This window comes from Lampris incognitus, chromosome 8 (assembly GCF_029633865.1).
Source record: "Lampris incognitus isolate fLamInc1 chromosome 8, fLamInc1.hap2, whole genome shotgun sequence".
Lineage (NCBI taxonomy): Eukaryota > Metazoa > Chordata > Actinopteri > Lampriformes > Lampridae > Lampris > Lampris incognitus.
The window spans coordinates 49146234-49167692 of record NC_079218.1 but is presented as its reverse complement, the minus strand read 5'-3'; the positions used below and the strand labels follow the sequence as shown (position 1 = coordinate 49167692).

At 47.5% G+C, this 21459-nt stretch overlaps 1 protein-coding gene across 1 annotated transcript in view; it reads right to left on the bottom strand.

The window, feature by feature from the left end:
* The window catches only part of LOC130116431 (peripheral-type benzodiazepine receptor-associated protein 1-like), a 118098-nt gene extending 102955 nt beyond the window's left edge, over positions 1-15143 (bottom strand). The window contains exons 1-2 of the mRNA XM_056284341.1: positions 14256-15143; positions 2798-3061 (exon numbers count right to left, since the gene is read on the bottom strand). Coding sequence (XP_056140316.1) covers positions 2798-3061; positions 14256-15143 — 1152 coding nt within the window. The remainder of the gene's footprint in view (positions 1-2797; positions 3062-14255) is intronic.
* Positions 15144-21459: the final 6316 nt, after the last annotated feature.

Here is a 21459-nt window from a genome sequence, read left to right as displayed (position 1 = left end):
TGAGCGGTATGAAAAAACATTGTGGCATTTCAAGATAGAAGTGGCTTTATCAGGGGCGTCCGGGTACCGTAGTGGTCTATTCCGTTGCCTACTAACATGGGGATCACTAGTTCGAATCCCCATGTTACCTCCGGCTTGGTCGGGCGTCCCTACAGACACAAATGGCCGTATCTACGGGTGGGAAGCCGGATGTGGGTGTGCGTCCTGGTCGCTGCACTATCGCCACCTCTGGTCGGTGATCCTCCCACGTGCTATGTCCCCCTGGGGAAACTCCTCACTGTCAGGTGAAAAGAAGCAGCTGGCGACTCCATACGTATTGGAGGAGGCATGTGGTAGTCTGCAGCCCTCCCCGGATCGGTAGAGGGGGTGGAGCAGCAACCAGGACGGCTCGGGAGAGTGGGGTAATTGGCCAATAAATGCTATAGAGAAGCGGTTTACACATACCAGCTAACGAGGTTTATTTATTTCCTTCCCCCAAAAAAGGCAAAAGCTGTCTAAATTACAGACGTTCATGAAACCACCCTTCAAATACAGGATGTAGAGACACCCTCTCCCCTTTCTTCTACCAAGGCAATATGCTTTTCTTGTTTCGTATCCCATTGACGGAAATGTCACATTAGAAGTTACATTTTAGACATTTAAATCAATAGTTTCAGTCTAGACCAATAAATATACAAAGCAATTATTAACTTTCTTCTACATGCCTCTGAATTAAGATTTCATATAACTGGTTATTATGTCAACTGTCCCTGATTGAAGCCTAACAAGATACTTCTTACTCTAGCCCCTTATCTCTTTGTTTTTCTGGCTTCTTCAAGAAAAATCTTGCAGTATCCTCATACACTTTCATTTGTTAACCTGTGACTACTTCTTCTAATTATGTCCTTAAACTCTGCAGAAGAATGAGAACATGGAAAGCGGTCATTACTGCAAAGTACAGCATTAGGGCCCTGACACACCAGGCCGACGGTCGGCCAATGTCGGGCCGTCGGCGAGTGTCTGTGACCCTAGCTTTTGCAGTGCACCGCAAAGACTACAGCCGGTGGCCAACTAGCATGTACGTTCTGCACCGATTCGCTAAGCTGAACAGCCAATCGGAGTGAACTCTTTCACCGACGGGCTCCACCGATTCAACATGCTGCTGAATCGGCTGAAAAGCTGCCGACAGGGGTCTGACTAGTGCCGAAAGTGCGGGACGTTCAAGTGCTACTTTTTGGCCCAGACGGCAGGCGACGTGAGTCGACACAACAGTCAGCCTTCGTCGCCGCTAGTCGGTTCGGTGTGTCTGGGCCCTTAGAGCCATTACCATAGTGTCAGATGAAACGTTAAGAAAACCTGCTGCATACCTCAGTCTAGGGTTGACGAGGGAACTGTCATTACATAATCGCATACAGAAAACCAATCAGCCAAACTTCCTTTTTAATTTCAGGTACTTCTAAATTACTTCCCCTCTAAAATTTATAGAAAACGACTGAACAGAATACATATTTCAGTTTAGTGCCAGTAATTTTAAACCCACTGGAAACCCAAATCCACAACCGCCTTCTAACTGTAATTTAGGGTCTTATGTGCATAATATCAAGCATCTAAAAACTATTAGAAATTAGTTTCAATCCAAATTTGAAATATTGTCATTTAAGGTTTTGTAAACTTTCCTGATGTTGGGTTTGAGTTGGGCGTGCTTATATTTGGACATATACGAAAATTACGCAATTAATTCCACGAGCCAGTCATAAAAAATTCACGTCAGTTGTCCCACCGTGTTTGGGTGGGACAACTGATGTGGAGCCAACTCATCTCTACGTAGCCTTTTGCAATTAGCTAGCACCCTCTGGATGGAGCCACAGCGTGGGGAGACATTAAACCCCCCCCCGCCGCCGCCTCCCCGGGGGACAGGGGCAAATCACGTACCCAGAGGCACATGGCGGGGACGCCAGCGTAAGGAGGACACCCAGTGCCCTTGAGCTTATGGTTCTGAGAGTTTTGTTTGGGACGAAGCCCAGAAAGCACCGGAAGGAGTGGGCAGTGTCTGACGCCATGCCCGAGGGCGGGCTGGAAGAGGGAACCACAGCGGTGTGCGGCGGTGACTCTGGACGCATGCTAGGCCATTCTCACAGATCTCCCCAGCTAATCCTGCCTCACAGATCTATCCCCCCTCCCCATCCCACCTCCCCTAGCCCCTTGCCCAATGTTTAGCATTTTTCAAAATTATGCAGTGGGTGGAGTTGGGCTCAGACCTGGGGGAGAAGTTACACCCCCCCCCTTTTTCTCCCCAATTGTACTCTGCCAATTACCCTACTTTTCGAGCCATCCCGGTCGCTGCTGCTCCACCCCCTCTGCCGGTCCGGGGAGGGCTGCAGACTACCACATGCCTCCTCCCATACATGTGGAGTCACCAGCCGCTTCTTTTCATCTGACAGTGAGGAGCCTCGCTAGGGGGATGTAGTGCATGGGAGGATCACACTATTCCCCCCAGTCCCCCCCCCCCGAACAGGTGCCCCGACCGGCCAGAGGAGGCGCCAGTGCAGCGACCAGGACACATACCCACATCCGGACATCTGGCTTCCCATCGGCAGACAAGGACGATTGTGTCTGTAGGGATGCCCGACCAAGCAAGAGGTAACGAGGGGATTCGAACCAGCGATCCCCGTGTTGGTAGGCAATGGAATAGACTGCCCTGACACCACGGAGAAGTTACACTTTAATGAGGCATCTGACTATCCTCTGGATTCTGTACTTTTTCCTACACAGTCAACCAACAAGCACCGATACACACACCAACATGCATTAGACCTACCTTGTGCATTCCTTCCACTTCAAAGCCATTGAGGTTAGTATAGAGAGAGTGGTGTCTCTTCCCCAACAACGACACCGGAGTGAGATTGGTAGCTGTTGGGTCTGCCTTCTCCACAGGTTCATGGCATCTACCCTGCTCTTCTGTCCTCATCAACGCCTGCTGTTGTAGTCCAAAGGTTTCGGCCTCCTCACGACTCTCCATCCCTGTGTCTGCAGGTGCAGGCTCAGGCTGCTCAGGCTGAGTACACAGGTCATACATCACTCTCTGTCAAGTTAAAAAGCGCAATTAGGATCAATACCGTTTGGCCAAATGAGGGGCTCAAGCAAGACCTTGTCATTGCCCGCTTTTCATTTCCTGAAGGAAGAGTTACACGGCTGAGCTGCTGAGGGCTCACTTCAAAATGTACGACGTCACTGTCCTCCTTACCCTTTTTAAAGAGTTTACAAGACAGAGTTATGCGCCAGGGCTGCGCTGAAGTGTCTGTGACCAACACAATGAGATCACTCAGCAGCACAGCATTGCAGTTGCCAGGATTTTAGGCATCAAATTGTAAATCCCGGTCCAGAATCAATTCAAGGTGGAAAAAAATAACTACTATTGGTAATATTGCTGCTTGCATAAAAAGTACCCCCTGCGTGAAGGGACGTTTGGCCTATCGAAGGCAATACCAGTTAAAGATAACTCGGGGAGGGTGGAGAGCACCCCCTTCCTCTGTTCCTCCATGTGACGTTTTCGAAAAAGAGGGCAACAAATCCCTGTGGGACGTCACTTATTTTTGGCATTGTCTTCTCACAGTACTTCCATGACGGCCAATTGTCCTTGCATTGTTCTCAGACACACTGCGAGAGGTGTCAATAGCAACAGCGTAGCATGCACATTCAGAACCTCACTTACTACACGGCAGAGCCCGTCTTCATGCCTTCCTGCTGTCGTCTGACTGAGTGGGATGGATTGTTCATAGCTGCTCATGGATCGCTCATAGCACTCATCCAAAAAAAAATTGGGAGTAGACGGACAAACCCTCTTCTCGGCATAAATGAGGGTGAAATAATTCATGCAGGCCTCACTAGTATATGTATGTGCCGTCGAACAAGGACGGACGAGAGAAACGCATTGCGAGAGAATGGTCCAACTAACAGGTCTGCACTCCCGTCCCCGTTCTCTCAGTAAGGCTGAGATGTGGCTGGCAAGTCCCAGGTCTCCAGTTGTGTGCGTGTCCTCATTGATGCCGCCGTCTAAAATCCATTTCTTCCAGATGCAATATGGCTCAATGAGCTGCCTAATCCCATCTCCTATACAGCCCCGTAAAGGTGAAGAAAGAGGACGGAGGGAAAAATGTCTGTGTGCGAGTGTGTGTAAGACGGTGTGTGCTGGTAAGAGGAGGGGGGTGGGGAAGATGGCTTGCACCGTCCTATCACAAAAAGGCAGCCTCCGAGACAGGGCCAATCGTGACAACGGCTATGGCTCGTTTCCATGGAGATGACGCTGGAATGATGTTGGCTGCCTATTGATTGTTCAAGAGGCAGGACCGACTGCAACATGGGGTGCCTGCAGGGGGCAGGCGAAGGAACAAGTGCGTCCAGAGCAGTGCTATGTTGTTCTGCAACTGTGCACTAGAACAGTAAATAGACACAAATGATGAGCTGGTGGTAGAGGCTACTGATGGTTTATTGATGCTTATGGTACAATCAGATGGTTTTCTGTCTGTGTAATTTTAAAGTCGTCTTCTAATTTGGAAATTAAAAGCATTTAAAAAAAACAGATGAGGACTTGATTCTTTTTTGGGGGGGGGGGGTTCCCCTCTTTTCTCCCCAATTGTATTCAAACAATTACCCCACTCCTCCAAACCTTTCTGGTCCTTGCTCCACCCCCTCTGCCAATCCGGGGAGGGCTGCAGACTACCACATGCCTCCTCCGATACATGTGGAGTTGCCAGCCGCTTCTTTTCACCTGACAGTGAGGAGTTTCACCAGGTGAAACAGCGTCTAGCTGCTTCTAAACTGAGCAAGCTGAGATGTCTATATGGAGACTTCAGGGATATTATCCCATGGACACAGTCAGCCAGAACTAGTTTATAGCCTCGAGCAAGTGAATTATTCACTTTTGCTACCATTCTTAACCACCAACTCTTGAACGGTATCCATACATCCATCCGTTATCCAAACTGCTTGTCCTGCTCTCAGAGTCGCGGGGATGCTGGAGTCTATCCCAGTAGTCACTGGGCGGCAGGCATGGAGACACCCTGGAAAGTGTCGCCGGGCCAACACAGGGCCGCCAGCTGAGATTCAACACTCTGAATTGTTTGGAACTGCGAAGTATGATATCAAAGCAGATGTGGTTTTAGGACAGCACTCCCGCAAAACGTTTTCAGATCTCATTTTGTGAGAAGTGAGAACATCTTATACAAAAACAAAAGCAATGACATGTACATTTACCAAGAAAAAAAAAAAATCATAATTACATTATTTTCCCAAATCGTTCAGCCCTATCCACATCCATCTTGGTCATTTCCGTTAAACAAGCTCAACTTGTCTAATAGATTTGATAATAAATATTAATAACAATAATAACATAACTAAGAGATATAACAATGTTGAATATATCCACAGTTCCTTCTAGATTTGCTGCAAAGGCAGCACTGTTATCTTCTGAATTACCTGAAATGAGTGACAGCGAGTTTTCCCTCTAGTGTCCCAAACTCCATTTCAATGCATGAGACAATGAGACATATTCATCGCATACAGTTACCGTATGCCAGGGTATCTATTTTGACAATGAGGTTAAAAACCTACGATTCTTACAACGAACGGAGCCCGCACGTGTTCCCAAACTCTCAAAGCAACGAGTTTCCTCTTTTCCCCGCATGGCATTTCACCCTCTCTATCCACTCTTACTTTACAGCTTGCTCATGGGAGCATGGCCTGGGAGTTGAATGAAACCAACCCTGACGTGCGCTCCACTGAACCCCGTTTCTTTTCTGCCTCGGCTTGTCTCCTCGTTTAATCTAAATCCCTACCTTGGATGAGAGGTGCCGACAACACAACAGCGAGCATACTGCAGAAGATAAGATAGGAACGGCTGCTGCACACAATACTGCAACCAGTAACAAATGCTGTACATAGCGTTCATACAGTGAAGGAAAATTGTGCACTATAAAACAGTTGTCTTCAAGTTATGTGGTGCTCCTCTAAAACCTGAAACTACTTAATTTGTAAGTATTCATCCCATCCAGCAGGCGGAGAGACACCCTGGACAGGCCGCCAGTCCATCACAGGGCCGACACAGTCACACCTACAGACAATTAAGTATGGTCAATTCACCTGACCTACATGTCTTTGGACTGTGGGAGGAAACCGGAGCACCCGGAGGAAACTCACGCAAACATGGGGAGAACATCCAAACTCCACACAGCGGATGACCTGGGAGGACCCTCCAAGGTTAGACACCCCCAACAACAAGTATTCATCCAGTCTGACTTAAATTGGGCCAGGTGTATTTGATCTTCAAGATTAAACTAAATCAATAAACAAAGTCCCCTAATGTTGATTACAAATTCACATATGTTCAACAGCATGACTGTACAATAAATATCGCTGACATCATGAGGTGTCCTAACTCAGACAGCAGATCAGAACAGTCTTGCAGTCATGAATAACAAGGAACTGCCAACTGGACTATGAGATTATAAAAGGGATAACTGTCAGAAAAGTGGCCAAGAGACCAACTGCAGCTCTCACTGAGTTTCACTGGATGAAATGGAGGGAACTGAAAAGATTAGCAACCCCTCCAACACTTCCTAGATTCAGACTCTTTGGGAGAATGGCTAGAAGGAAGCCACTTCTGAGGAGGAGGAGGACAAGGAGAAGGCCACTTTATTTGACATTGTATTCTTACAATGAATTTGTTCTCTGCATTTAACCTATCCTATTGTATAGGAGCAATGGGCAGCTGAAGCGCCCAGGGACCAACACCAGTTCTTCTTTTCAATGCCTTGCTCAGGGGCACAGACAGGAGTATTAACCCCAACATGCATGTCTTTCATGGTGGGAGGAAACCGGAGCACCCAGAGGAAACCCACGCAGACACAGGGAGAACATGCAAACTCCACACAGAAAGGACCCTGGGACCCAGGACCTTTTTGCTGTGAGGCAACATTGCTAATCACCGGGTCACCATGTCACATTAACATTAGTAAGTCATCCCTTGGGGGCATACGGGTAGTGTAGTGGTCTATTCTGTTGCCTAACAAAACAGGGATTGCTGGTTCGAATCCCTGTGTTACCTCCGGATCGGTCGGGTGTCCCTACAGACACAACTGGCCGTGACTGCGGGTGGGAAGCCGGATGTGGGTATGTGTCCTGGTCACTGCACTAGTGCCTCCTCTGGTCGGTCAGGGCGCGTGCTCATGGGGGAGGGGGAACTGGGGGGAATAGCGTGGACCTCCCACGCGTTATACACCCCTGGCGAAACTCCTCATAGTCAAGCGAAAAGAAGCAACTGGTGACTTCACATGTATCAGAGGAAGCATGTGGTAGTCTGCAGCCCTTCCGGGCCAGTAGAGAGGATGGAGCAGTGACTGGGATGGCTCAGAAAAGTGGGGTAATTGGCTGGGTACAACTGGGGAGAAGAAAAAAAAAAAGGTCATCTCTGGAATTTGATAAGAGGCCATGTGACAAAAACCAAGATATTTCAGAAGAGGACTTTGTGGTCAGATAAGACAAAAGTTGAGCTCTTTCGCCTGAAATCAAACCGCCAGGTTTGGTGCAAACCAAAGACAGCCCAACAGCCAGTTAACAGCTCCCTACCATCAAGTAGGGTTGTGGCAGCATCGTGCAATGGGGTTGATTTTAAGCAGGAGGGAATGGAAAGTTTGTTACCATCAAGAACAAGATGGATAGAACAAAATAGAAGAAAGACACTTTATTTTTGTCATTTTACAGTTGTTTGGTTACAATAAATTTGTCTTCTGCATTTAACCCATCCTATTGTATAGGAGCAGTACAGACAAATCCTTCAGAAGCTGTTTCAGTCAGCAAGAGATCTGCTTTAAGGACAAGATTCAACTGCCAACAGGACAATAAGCCAAAGCACACAAAAACTTGGGAATCGCTTATAAAAATGGTAGCAAATATTCTAGAATGGCCCAGCTAGATGCCAGACAGAGCCCATTGAGAAGCTGTGGTCTGACCTTAAGATTGCTGTCCATTGGTACTTTCCATCCGATCCTTACTTGTAATGAATATGCATGAAATGCAAAAATTCCAACATCCTGCAATGAAAAACTCATACAGACATATCTGGGAAGAGACACACTGTAATTGCATAAAAGGGCCTATCTACAAAATTACAGACTCTGGGGGAATGAATATTTTTTTGTACATGAGAATTTTGGTTCATGTGAACAAGAAATATTCTTGAAACCTTAAGACAGCACCCTTACCTCTCTCGTCACTGCCAGCTGTTTCCAGCTTCCACCTTCGTAAGATTCAGCTTCATGAGATCGATAACTGCTGTTTATTCTCTTTCACGTCCCCTCTATATTCTGCCCTAACCTTTTCATTTGTCCTACTGATTTCACCATTTTCTGTGCTTAGTTCATTTATCACTAGATTTCCTGCTTTTAAATTTGGATAAATCGGAGATGCTGGTCGTTGGCCCTGCTAGACACAGACACCAGTTTGATCAAGTAACAATAACAACCGACAACTCTAGGGGTGTCCGGGCAGCGTAGCGGTCTGTTCTGTTGCCTAGCAGCACAGGGATCCGGGTTCGAATCCCCATGTTACCTCCAGCTTGGTCAGCGTCCCTACAGACACAATTGGCTGTGTCTGCGGGTGGGAAGCCAGATGTGGGTATGCGTCCTGGTCGCTGCACTAGCGCCTCCTCTGGTCGGTCAGGGTGCCTGCTCTGGGGGGAATAGTGTGATCCTCCCACGTGCTATGTCCCCCAGCCCTCCCCGGATCAGCAGAGGTGGTGGAGCAACGCCTGGGACGGCTCGGAAAATAGGGTAATTGGCAAAGTACAATTGGGGGGGGGGGGGCCGACAGCTCTGATTTCACAAAGTGTGGTAGCCAAAAATCTTGGTGTTATGTTTGATCCCAGCCTTTCCTTTGATAAGAATGTTAAAGAAATCACCAAGACTGCCTTTTTTCACTTTCATAACATAGTTAAAATCTGGTCTTGCAGAGGCTCTATTACATGCATTTGATTCATCCAGACTTGATTACGGTAATGTTGTTTTCAGGTCTGCCACATGCTAGTACCAAAAGTCTTCAGATGTTTCAGAATGCTGCAGCTAGAATCCTAACTAAAACTAGAAAATTTGACCTTATTACACCAGTTCTTGCCTCCTTTCATTGGCTTCCTATCCATGTTAGGTCAGACTTCAAGGTGCTTCTGCTGACTTATAAAATCCTAAATGGGCTTACCCATCATACCTGTCTGATCTCCTTAAACCGTACATTCCATCTCGAACTCTCCGCTGTAAAAAATACAGGGCTCCTGTGTGTACCCAAAGTTAAAAAGAAGTCAGCTGGTGGCAGCAGGGCCTTTTCCTATCGGGCCCCGTTCTTATGGAATAACCTGCCTGCTGCCATCAGACAATCAGAGTCTGTTCAGTCCTTTAAATCCAAACTTAAAACTCATCTTTTTGTCTTAACCTACAATTAGTTGTCTTTAAATGGAGTACTTCATGGCCTGTACTGCATGGCAGGTCAGTTTCTGTCTCAATTAATTTACCAACCACTGTTCTGCCGATAAGATCATAGCACATAGATTGACTATCGCAAACTGTTCTCTTCTCTCACATGTCTTTTCTCTCTCTCTCTGAATGATGTCTTCTCCTTTCCCTCCCCTGTGTATTTGAATGGTGCGGTGTGAGTTTCTCCTGTGTGCACTTGTAGTCTGTCCTCCTCCCAGGTCTCTATGGTGATGGTTGTCACCACCTGGGCACTGCTTGTCATCCTCCTCATCACATATTTTTATATATATCTTATAAATCCATATAATGTTGTTGTCATGTTTCAATGTTATATCCTTCTGTCACTCCGAATTATGACTAATGTATTTTTTTCCCTCTTCTCAGAAGAGGAATGGTGTGATGTGAGTCTCCCCTGTGTGCATTGTGTAGTCTGTCCTCCTGTCAGGTCCACATGGTGACGGTGGTCGCGTGGCTCAGGTCCTGGGCTGGACCAGTGGCGTCTGGACACTGCTTGGCATCCTCCTCATCATATTCTTCATAAATGTTATAATTCCATTATAATTCTGTTATCCTCTTTCAGTGTTGTATTGTGTAAATTGTGTAAACACAACATCCATTACACGTTGTCGGTCTTGGGAGAGATCCCTCCTCTGTTGCTCTCCCTGAGGTTTCTTCCTATTCTTTCTCCCTGTTAAGGTTTTTTTTTAGGGAGTTGTTCCTTATCCAAAGCGATGGTCTAAGGACAGGATGTTGTATTACTGTAAAGCCCACTGAGACATTTGTAATTTGTGATAAAGGACTAACCGATAATGGACAAATAAAATTGACTTGACCTGATTGAAGAAATATTATTTGCGACATTAACGTTGAAATAATTGCGTTAATGAACAGAGAAAAATGCAATGCATTCAAATTTGGAAATATAACAGCAACAAAATGTGAAAAACTGAAATGAAGCAACGTGGAAATGATTCAAACACGCAGTCATACGATCAATCTCTACCTCGAATCCTTGTTTGCTAAAGATTTCGTCTTTAAACGACTAACAGCATCAAGTATTTCCAGATGCTGTCACCAGAGGTAATGCTTTTAAGAGGTGCTGTACATGAAAAACAACAATGACTTCCTCCCGAGCACACTGCTGTGTGCTCACAGCTCCAATTTTGATTAATTATTCAACCTCTTTCCCATGAAAAGTTGATCCAAAATGGAAGAGAAGGAAACACATTAACCCAATTCTGCTGCCTCGGTAGCCCAAAATAAGCGGTATAAAGGTGCCACTCCTCCTGCCACATAGGAAAAGTCTTTTAAAGCAATTGCCACCCAACAACACAACAAAACTCCAATTCATTATAGGACATACATTTAGGCCTCTAAAGTACAATACAAAAACCTCTTTAATCCAAGGGTGCAGCATTAACATTCCTTGTTCCTCCAATTCTGCAGATTGGACCTATTGTGCAGGCGGTCACCAAAGCCCTCCCCTGGGTTTATGCTGGCCAGGAGGATGGCACAACACAGGAGAGCTAGCACGTCAAGCCAGGACTCCACAGTCTACAAGGCCAGTGGCCACTCTTTCACAGATTAGGATGTGCACATCCTTGATAGGGAGAAACGCCGGTTCAAACGGGGAGTCAAAGAGGCCATGTATGTGAACAGGGAGTGATCATCCCTAAACGGGGGGGGGGGGGGCTAAGAGTACATCTGTCACCATCTTACAACGCTGTGATTGCAAACACATATATTCCATTTGTTAGTGTGCGATAAATGTGGAATGAGCTGGAACCAGTCCGCCGATTCATTTTGAAAGGCGGCTTTGGTTGGCCAACCAATCGTGTAACTCAAGTGACATCGTTGGTCACCTGATCCAGCAGCCGAATTGTGTCAAACTGATCACTCAGTCAGTCACAAACATTCACAATTGTAAGGCTGGCCCACTGGTCCGGTCCAGCCAAAAATGATCGGCCTTCTCGTGTGTGAGGTGTCATTTGAGCTACGTATCTTGGAATGCACAGGTCTATCTGGGTTACAGCATAGTCTCTTTTTGTATGTGAACTTACTTTTGGAGAAAACTTTCCATTTATGTCATGAATTAAGACATATCACTTTATCTGCATGGGTCCAAGCTGAAGCTCATAGCCCCCACTTCCCACACTACGCCCACCCCATGCCACCCACCGCAGCCATTAAACCCCACCTTAATAATTCTGAGCTAAAAGCTGGGCAGGTTATTCAAAGGCTGAATAACCCATCCAGTTGAGCAGGTATGTCTATACAGTTCAATAGACCCAGTACTGCCTTTTCACTCACAAATCACAAGACAAAGAAACAATGGATTAAGAGTATGACTGGATGGATGAAGAGTATGAGCGGAGTATGACTCTCTAGACTATGGCAATATTTGTGTTCACTGAAAACCACCCAAGCAGACAGCACACCAGTCATTACTGATACCTAATAATGTGACTAACTAGGAATAGGCTTACAACAACGCCATCCTAAGGTCATTACACAGCACAGCCGAATGCAGGTTTCAAAATACGGCTCACTAAGTGAGCCAGGCAACTTCACACAGAACCGCAAAAGCAGACATATAATGAATTTGACAAACCGACTCCAACACAATATAGCAGCATCCCACCACAGTGATGCAATACACGGTTTGCAAACAGCATATTAAATAAACTCAGCCACAAAATATACAGCAGCACATCAAATATCACAAGAGATAATACTGCTCAACGCACTGACAGCACAATCACATAGTTCTTACCTTTAACAGTTCTTCTCTCTTGACATTTTCCATGCAAACTCTGTGACCAAGTCCTCAAAATCGAGCTGTACATTGCTGCCACCGACAGTGGACACTTTCAGGCTAGCGTTACTGCTAGCTAGCTTGAGGTCCTCCATCACAATGCCCTTTTCTTCACTTTTAGTTCTTATGAAAAAGCTACTTATCAGTGGGATATTTGTTATTGTGGCCACTTCTTTCTTTCTGTCTTTTGGCATCCTTGCTGGGCTTTTTTTTCTCTTCTCCTTTATATCTTATAAATCCATATAAAACCATCGCACTCCAGTGTGCGATGGTTTTTTGTGGTCTCTTCTCCCACATATGTGAATGGTATGATGCGAGTCTCCCCTGTGTGCATGTGTAGTCTGTCCTCCTGTCAGGTCCACATGGTGATGGTGGTCGCATGCCTCAGGTCCTGGGCTGTTACGGTGGCATCTGGACACTGCTTGGCATCCTCCTTATCATATTCTTCATACATTTTATAATTTCATTATAACTGTGTTATCCTCGTTCAATGTTGTATTGTGTAAACACAACATCCACTGCACATTGTCCGTCTTGGGAGAGAGATCCCTCCTCTGTTGCTCTCCCTGAGGTTTCTTCCTATTCTTTCTCCCAGTTAAAGGGTTTTTTGGGGTTTTTTAGGGAGTTGTTCCTTATCTGATGTGAGGGTCTAAGGACAGGATGTTGTGTTGCTGTAAAGCCCACTGAGACATTTGTAATTTGTGATAATGGGCTATACAAATAAAACTGACTTGACTTGGTTAACGCCGAGTGGCACATTCACACCTAGGGACAATTTTAGTATGGCCGATTCACCTGACCTACATGTCTTTGGAAACCGGAGCACCCGGAGGAAATCCACACAGACACGGGGAGAACATGCAAACTCCACACAGAGGATGACCCGGGACGACCCCCAAGGTTAGACCACCCCAGGGCTCGAACCCAGCACCTTCTTGCTGTGAGGCGACCGCGCTAACCACTGCGCCACCGTGCCGCATTTCTGTGGAGCCCAATAGAAAAATAAAAGGCATCGGTTTTTTTTCTCCTCCCATTGCTGAGGGCCCTTTTGTGCTCAGGGACCCCTGCGCATGGGCCCAGATTGCCCATAAGGTAGATCCGGCAGCGTGCCAACCTGCTATTGCAGATGATGATCTTGCAGTGTCATTCACATCAGAGAAAGTGACACTACAAGACTATAATGTGATTAAAAATCTTGATCATGTGAAACATGATTAACCTCTTGAAAAAAAACCCCGCACATTATAGGCTATATATTAAACTACTATACACATGGTGTATTAAACTATTTTCTTGCCAAGATGCAATCACGATTTTATATTTTGAGCGTGTTTGTGAACTGAAGCCAAAAGACTCACTAAAAGAAATGGCTGACTTCTGCAACGGATCCCTTTTTTGCAGTCCAAGATAGCTGCAAGCATATAAGGAGCACACTGGTATAATTGTCAGTATACTGTGTCCCTCTCTAACTGTCACATGACTAGACAGTTCTTTGTTTGAGCAATGCAAACTAATCACCATTCACTGGTGAGCCTTATCCATATTATGGCTTATTTTACTTCCGCATTTTTATAAACTCCACAACTCAGCTACCAACTAGAAGGACAAACACACCCTCTGCCACAAAAATAATCCTGGTCATGTTGTAACCCCATGGGAACTCCGCAAATATACAACCCTAAAGCTAAATTTATACTGCCAGGCAACTTATTTGCAAAATCAGAAATGACGTTTATGTCTGCTTGGAAGGCTGTAAAATCACGGTGTGTTTTTTTCCGCTGCTGCCACTTTTTCCAGATAAACTTTACCTACGGACACAACCTCGATTTCTTGCAACCACAGTGAACACATTGCTAATGGTGTGGTAATTAATTATAGACATCTTATCCAAAATTCACATCAAGTGTAACCTTGAGGACATTTCTGAATATGAAGTAGCTTACCTTTTCCATGTTTTTGTCCAGGCATTTGGAGAGCGATGACCCAGATGACTCAGGGCTGCAGGACCGGTGGTCCCAGTCTGAAGCAGGACAACTTTGAGGGTGGCAAATTTCCAGAGAGCCGCTACAACAGGTGTCCCCCACCATAGCAGCGGAGCAGTCAGCTGCACACAAGTCCCTCACTAAGGGCAATTTTTCCTTCTCTTGCCCCGTTTTCTTCATCGGTGGTGGGGAGGGAGTCTGACAACTCTGTGACAAGGGCATTGGATAAGTTAGAGCCGCTCCGCTCTGGCAGGACTGACCCGTGTCACATTTGGAAATTTTCAGCAGGTTTTTTATCCTGGGGTCCTGCTGCTCAGCTCTCTGCCTCCCCGGCACCAGTGTTACATGGGCTTCTAGCAGCTGGCAGAGGAGGAGGGCCCGCTCCACCTCCAGCTCTTTTCTGTCATGCAGGTTATAGGCAACCTTTTCACCATTTATCTTCTCATGCAGCTTCAGAAGCAACCGCTTCAGTGTTTGATAAGGCTCTCCGCTGCCCAGACAAACAGCGTCTTTCCCTGTGGTCTCACTCTTCGGGTATCGTCCAGTGTCTTTAACCGTCACCGCCTTAGCCACTCGATGCTGGACTCTGTCAGGATGCCTGACAGAGGCCTTTTGGCACTCATGCCTGGCAGTCAGTTCCCTTAAAACCTGTTTTTGCTCCCGTTCTGCCTCTTTCCGTAGATGCCTAATTTCCAAAGAGACATGCCGGTGGGCCTGCCTTTGGGTCCGCTCCGCCTCCAGATCGGCACGGCACAGTCGCTCCGATTCTGGTCTGTGGTCAGTCCGGGTCCGGCCCTGGTATGGTCTCTTAGATGACAGTGCCAGAGCGTTAACCCTGTCTTTTCTCATGATGCCGATGTCACAGCACACCAGACAAGGAAAGGGCAAGGCCTATTCATTTCTAAAGAGGGGCCATGCAGCAGAACTGAGAAGGCCAGTTACTGGGCTCAGTAAAGTTTGTCTGGGCGATAGGCGGTTATCAAACATGCAAGCATGCAAATACCAGACGAGGTCACTAAAAAAAAGATGAGAACATGGGAGGATGTCAGAGCGTTGGAGTTAAAAGAGAAATGTCAATATGAAGAAAAGTTTAGCCCTTCTGTTGTCTTACGGGTCAGCAAGGCCCACAACGGCGTTTAACAGCAGAGAAAAGACTCGAAATGATATTTTTTACAGCTGAAATTTGATGGATTTTCCTAGCGTGACCCCCAACGTTAGTAAAAGGGGAACAGTGTTTTTCTTCATATTTCCATGAAAGCTGTACACAACCAGGGCACTAAGATTGTCTTGGGGTCATGTTTGACCCTTAGACATGTTGGGGTACCCTATAAGAATGAGTGGTGTCCACAGACTAAATGCAGTCTCTCTGCACCGTGAAGAGGGACAACCCAGACAGTCACCAAGTTCGTGACGAACGGCAGGTTGTTTCTTCGTCCAAAATAGATGTGGGGTTTAAAATTAAATTGCTTTAATTTAGAGGTTTAATGAGGGCGGCTCATAAATGACCCTTAAGACCGGGGCGGTATACAGAATATGTGGACAACACAAGGGGGGGTTAAAAAGTAGGAGCAAGAAAAGACAATATTGTGGAGGCGAAGGCACGGGGAGATGGATATTAGGTGTGAGACGAATAGAAGAAGAGTGCAGGCCAAAGGCGGAAACAACAGTGGGATGAGAAGCTGCAGGTAACTAGAATAAGTTAAACGCTGCACTGATGAAATCTTTTTAAGGATTTTGGGAAGTGATGTTGAGCGATGGGGAGGGAGAAAACCAGCCCCCCCACACCACCACCACCCCCCCCCCAGCAGTGGTCTGTCTTCTTCCCGTCTAACTAACGACGCATCTTTACCTGAACGTCACGCAGCACCTCCACCTGCGTTCCCCTGTTGTAGTTAACGCGTCATATCCGGAAGTATAAACAGCTGCTTATAGGACAGCTTGACAGGAACAAAACTACTTTGTATCGATTATTAACGCGTGCACGGGGGGTCCGGGTGCGCGCGGGGGTCTGCAGCTTCACCGGTGCAACAAGTGAAGAGGGAAACTTGCCCAACGGCGGTACACGCAGCCGACAAAACCGCAGCGTCTGGTACCGGTACCGGGTCCGGTACCGAACGGGCCGCGCTTTATACGCCGGACGCAGCGGTGCCGCTCATCCCGCAGCGAGGACGCGCTCACCCCGCCGACTAGCCGATTAGCCTAACGTTAGCTAACAGGCGGGTGGTGTAAACGTCCACCCCGCTAATTAACCGCCAAATTCCCGCGGGACCAGCGTTGCCCGACCCCGGGGTGCCGTCGCACGCCGCGGCTAAATCGCCCGGTTAGCTTAACTAAGCCGTTAGCCGACGTTGTAGTGTTAACTTTTCTTTTTCTTTTTTTTTTGTTGCCTTAACAAACGCGTCCACGGTTAATAGACGCTAAGGACTTTCGAGAAAGGACGGAAGGTCCAGCCGGAAGTGTTTTCACAGAGACGCAGTTACCCGGCCAAGCTGTCGCCGCTGCTGGGAGTTAAACGCCCCGGCAGCCGTGGTCGGTCGGTCGGTCGGTCGGCGCTGCGCGGGGGAGTCGCTTCAGCCCTTCGCTAGAGCCGCGGTCGTCTCTCCTCGACTCGTTATAAGAGCGGCGGCGACGTGCGCGCCGCGGGTGACCACTAGTGGCCGTTCCCCGCAAGTGCAGCCGACGGCGAGGCGAGTCTTACAACGTAGCGCAAGGGGGTCCCCCAATAGGCGGCCCGCGGGCCACGTCCGGCCCGTGACGGGTTGATTTATGGTCCGCGAAAATTTTTGGAGAAATGCCAGAATTTTTTATTTCCCTACCAAAAAAATAAATAAATAATTTCTTAGTAAAAGTAAGACTAGTAATATATCGAAAAATAGATGAAAAATCTCTTGTTTAAATTAGAATACCTGCAACGTATCGACACCGAAACAAAGTAACGAACAACGTGCTGCTTGGAGGTTGAGTGGCCCGTGGTTTTAAAAGTGGCCCCTAAAAGTGGCCCGCTATGAAAAGTCATTGGGGGACCCCCTGATGCGGCGCATTTCGTGCGCGTTGGCAACTCGGCGGTTTTAAAAGACATGGGGGAATAAACGAGAAATGGGTGTGCCGAAAAAGAAATCGCAAGGTTAAAACGTCACAAGACGAAAAGGAGGACATTTTAAGAGATTAAAAGGGTCAAAACCGTAGGGAAGCAATAACCCAATAATAAGCTGTGATCGAACGAGCCTCCCCGATCGAGCGCGCTGAAATTCGGTGCGCGAGCGTTTTTAAATATAACGAAGTGCGCATGCGTCTCTTGCGGACTGCGGGTCTGTGCAACAAAAAGCAGCTCCCTGGACAGTCAGACAGGTGATACCCCGATTACCCCCAAAAACCGACGACGGATTGCGTCATACAAGACCAGCCCTTTACAGCAGGACCCACCTCCCCGGTGTTGCGGAATTTTCCGACTCCCTCGAAGAATCTGACTCCCGTTGGGGGGAGTCACATTCTGCGAGGGAGTCGGAAAGTTCTACAACACCGGGTTCAGACTATGGCATGAACACAGACTTCAACTGTTTATCGCTTTATGGAGATGACCGACCTAGTTTGTTCACTTTGTGTTTTTTTTGGTTGGTTGCAGAATCTGACTCCCCTTGGGGGGAGTCACATTCTGCGAGGGAGTCGGAAAGTTCTACAACACCGGGTCCAGACTATGGCATGAACACAGACTTCAACTGTTTGTCACTTTATGGAGATGGCCAAGTGTCATTATGAACTGGCTGTATCTGATTCACAGTGAAGACGCTCCACATCCCATGCTTTCCTATGGGGACACGCACATGCTTATGTCCTGTGGTGTGTATTTTTACACTATGTGGTCTGAAAAACGTGTACTCTGAAAACCAAACTTCCACTGAACTGTATTATGAGTATTTTCTTTCCTCCACAGCCATGTTTTGTTTTGACGTTTTGAATTGCTTAACCCTGAAAAGTGCTCTTTAAATAAATTATTATTATTACTGCATTATCCTCTTGATGTGGCAACAACAACGTGAACGGGTGTTGATGAAAAGAATGACTCGTTGTGTTATGTTTGTTTTAGACGTTTCACTCCTCCCAGAGTTCCTGGCCTACCTTTTCGCCGAACACATCCGCAGAGGATGCCGTCACGGTTTTCCCACCTGACAAATTGCCAGATGGGACAAAAACTCCATGTGGATACCTTACATTGCCTGTGAATTGCTGATCTACTAAAAACTGAACCAGTGAGATGTGCTGAACTCTCACTGCGAGTGAGCCATGTCAGGGGTGTGTGTCCTGGTGAGGGGAACAGAGAAGGTCAGATGTTTGGTGCATGACAGCATGTTAAAGTGAATCATGTGGTCATTGTGAAGCTAGGCTTCTTTTCCTATGGCCCTATCAGTTGTGTGTCACACAGCTTCAGCTGGCTGTTTCCTGCATCCTTCAGTCGTTCTCAGTTTCACATGACAAATCGCATATCGTTAGTAGTTGGAAGCTGATTAACTTAAATGAGGTCATATTCTTTTAATTGGAGTTCATCTTAATAATGGCGTCATTGAAAAGAAACAGAAATGAGGTATGGGAAGATGGTGGCGCGAATTCACATTTGCGGCGGCCTCACCCAGTACCGTCCATGTGTCTTTGTCCACGGCTGCGTCTAACTTTGTCTTCGTTTGATGGCTGGGAGAGCTTGGTCTGCTGCGTCCTGCGGGCCCAGGGACCACGGCCCTGCCTGGAGCTGTGCCCAAAGAGGTAGCACTGAGAGCAGCCTGACAGGATGCGGAAGCGGGCAGGCTAAGCTAACTACAAGCCCATGCAGACCAGCAGATCCAATAACACCGAGGGTGGTCTGGCGGCGGCCTCGGCTAGCCTTGACTGTCTATTTAGTGTTGTCGTGTGGAGTGCGGGGAGGTGTGTCGAAGGTGTCTGGCTGGGAGAGCTGGCGTTGGATCGGCTGAGGGAGCCTGGTCTGCTGCATCCTGTGGGCCCAATCGCCATGGCCCTGACCGGAGCTGCACCCGAAGAGGAAACACTGAGGGCGGTCTGACAGGACGCGGAAGCGGGGCAGGCTAAGCTGACTGCTAGCCCATGCAGACCGGCAGGCCCGCCAGTCATCCTGGCTGGCGTTCGTTCTCTTGGACAGTGATTTTGTTTTTGTTTTTGTTTTTTGTTTAGTTTGGATACGTGTATTAGTTTGGATATGTGTGTTCTTGTAGTTTGGATGTGTGTTCTTGTCTTTGTGTTGCACTGCTGTGGGCCGGGGGAAACGATGTGTCGTTTCATTTCATGTGCGCAAGTGCATGAAATGAAACGACAAAATGTTTCTGATCCTGATAATTAGAACAGTTTTCAAAAGTAGGTATTGAAATGTTCACATTTAGCCTTTGTGTGAGTGTAGTCCACTTCCCCATAAATAGGACATGGATTGTGCATATGAAGTGTGTTTTGTCATCCTGGGCTGTAATACGTATGACGCGTACTCGTTTTGGTGTGAAAAGAACTGCAGCAGTGAAGAGTTTTAGACATGCAACAATGTCCTTTTGTGTCTAGAATGTTCCACCATCCGAACGACATCCAGCCAATGGCAGGCCAGAGGGTGAAAAAACAGCTCATTGACAGAAGACACCGAATGAGGATGACATGAATTGTGCTGTGCTAAAGACAGGCGACACCTCGCCACCTGACAGTCCAATAAAACAGTAAGACTCATATCACAATCAGAAACACTTAATTTGTCATTTCATTTCATGCACAAGACATCGTTTGTCCCAGCCCACAGCAGTGCAACACACATCCAAAAACTGCGAGTGCTACAAGAACACATATATCCAAACTCAACAAAAAATCACTGTCCAAGGGAACGAACGCCAGCCAGGATGACTGGCGGGCCTGCGGGTCTGCACAGGCTAGCAGCTAGCTTAGCCTGCCCCGCTTCCGCGTCCTGTCAGACCGCCCTCGGTGTTTCCTCTTCAGGCACATCTCCAGGCAGGGGCTGTGGTCCCTGGGGTCACAGGACCCGGCAGACCAAGCTCTCCCAGCCGATCCAGCACCAGCAAGACAAACTTAGACACAGACGTGGGCAAGGACACTGCATGGACAGCACCGGGTGAGGCCGCTGCAAACGTGAATTCGTGCTGCCATCTTCCCACACCGGTACTGGGTGAGGCCGCTGCAAACTTGAATTTGCGCCGCCATCTCCCCACACCGGAAGCAGAAGAATACTGAACCCTTTGAACCTCGACATAAAGGAGGTCATAGCAGCCTAATGCCGTACACAGCTTGACATCGGTCAACCAAAATCCAGAAGCGTTGAAGACTGGAGGAACAAGCACACGCAGGGTCATGGCCAGCCTACCAGAGGGGGACGGGTCTTTTCCCCCAAAAGTGGACCTTTTTGTTCGGGGGCACAGGATAGCCTTCGCAAGCCCACCTTTTGTACCACTTCAGGCCGCCGTAGACCACCAGTTACTTAGTACCTCGCTATCGTCCACATTTCTATTTAAGTATTTGTAGAGAAAAAGTTTCTATTGTCGAGGACACATCTTAATATCTCGAGAATTAGATGTTGGAACAAAATATTAACATTGTTCCGGCACCAAAGGGTGCCTTAAGCCGGTCACTTGCAGTTGGGACGAGGAAATTCTGTTACATCTATTCTTTGGACGTTGTCCACCTTGGGAGAGATCTCGCCTCTGTTGCTCTCCCTGAGGTTTCCTCCCTGTGAAAGCTTTTTTAAGGGAGTTGTCCCTTATCCGATGAGGGGGTCTAAGAACAGGAAGCTGTCAATGAAATTGACTTGACTTGACTTAAATCCTGTAATAGCTGTATTGGAGCTTTTTTAAAAACATTTTTTAAGTAAGACTAGTATGATATTTTGGCACGGTGGCGTAGTGGTTAGCGCGGTCGCCTCACAGCGAGAAGGTGCTGGGTTCGAACCCCGGGGTAGTCCAAGCTTGGGAGCTGTCCCGGGTCGTCCTCTGTGTGGAGTTTGCATGTTCTTCCCGTGTCTGCGTGGGCTTCCTCCGGGTGCTCCGGTTTCCTCCCACATGCAGTCCAAAGACATGTAGGTCAGGTGGCTCGACCGTACTAAATTGTCCCTAGGTGTGAATGTGTCGGCCCTGTGATGGCCTGGCGGCCTGTCCAGGGTGTCTCCCCGCCTGCT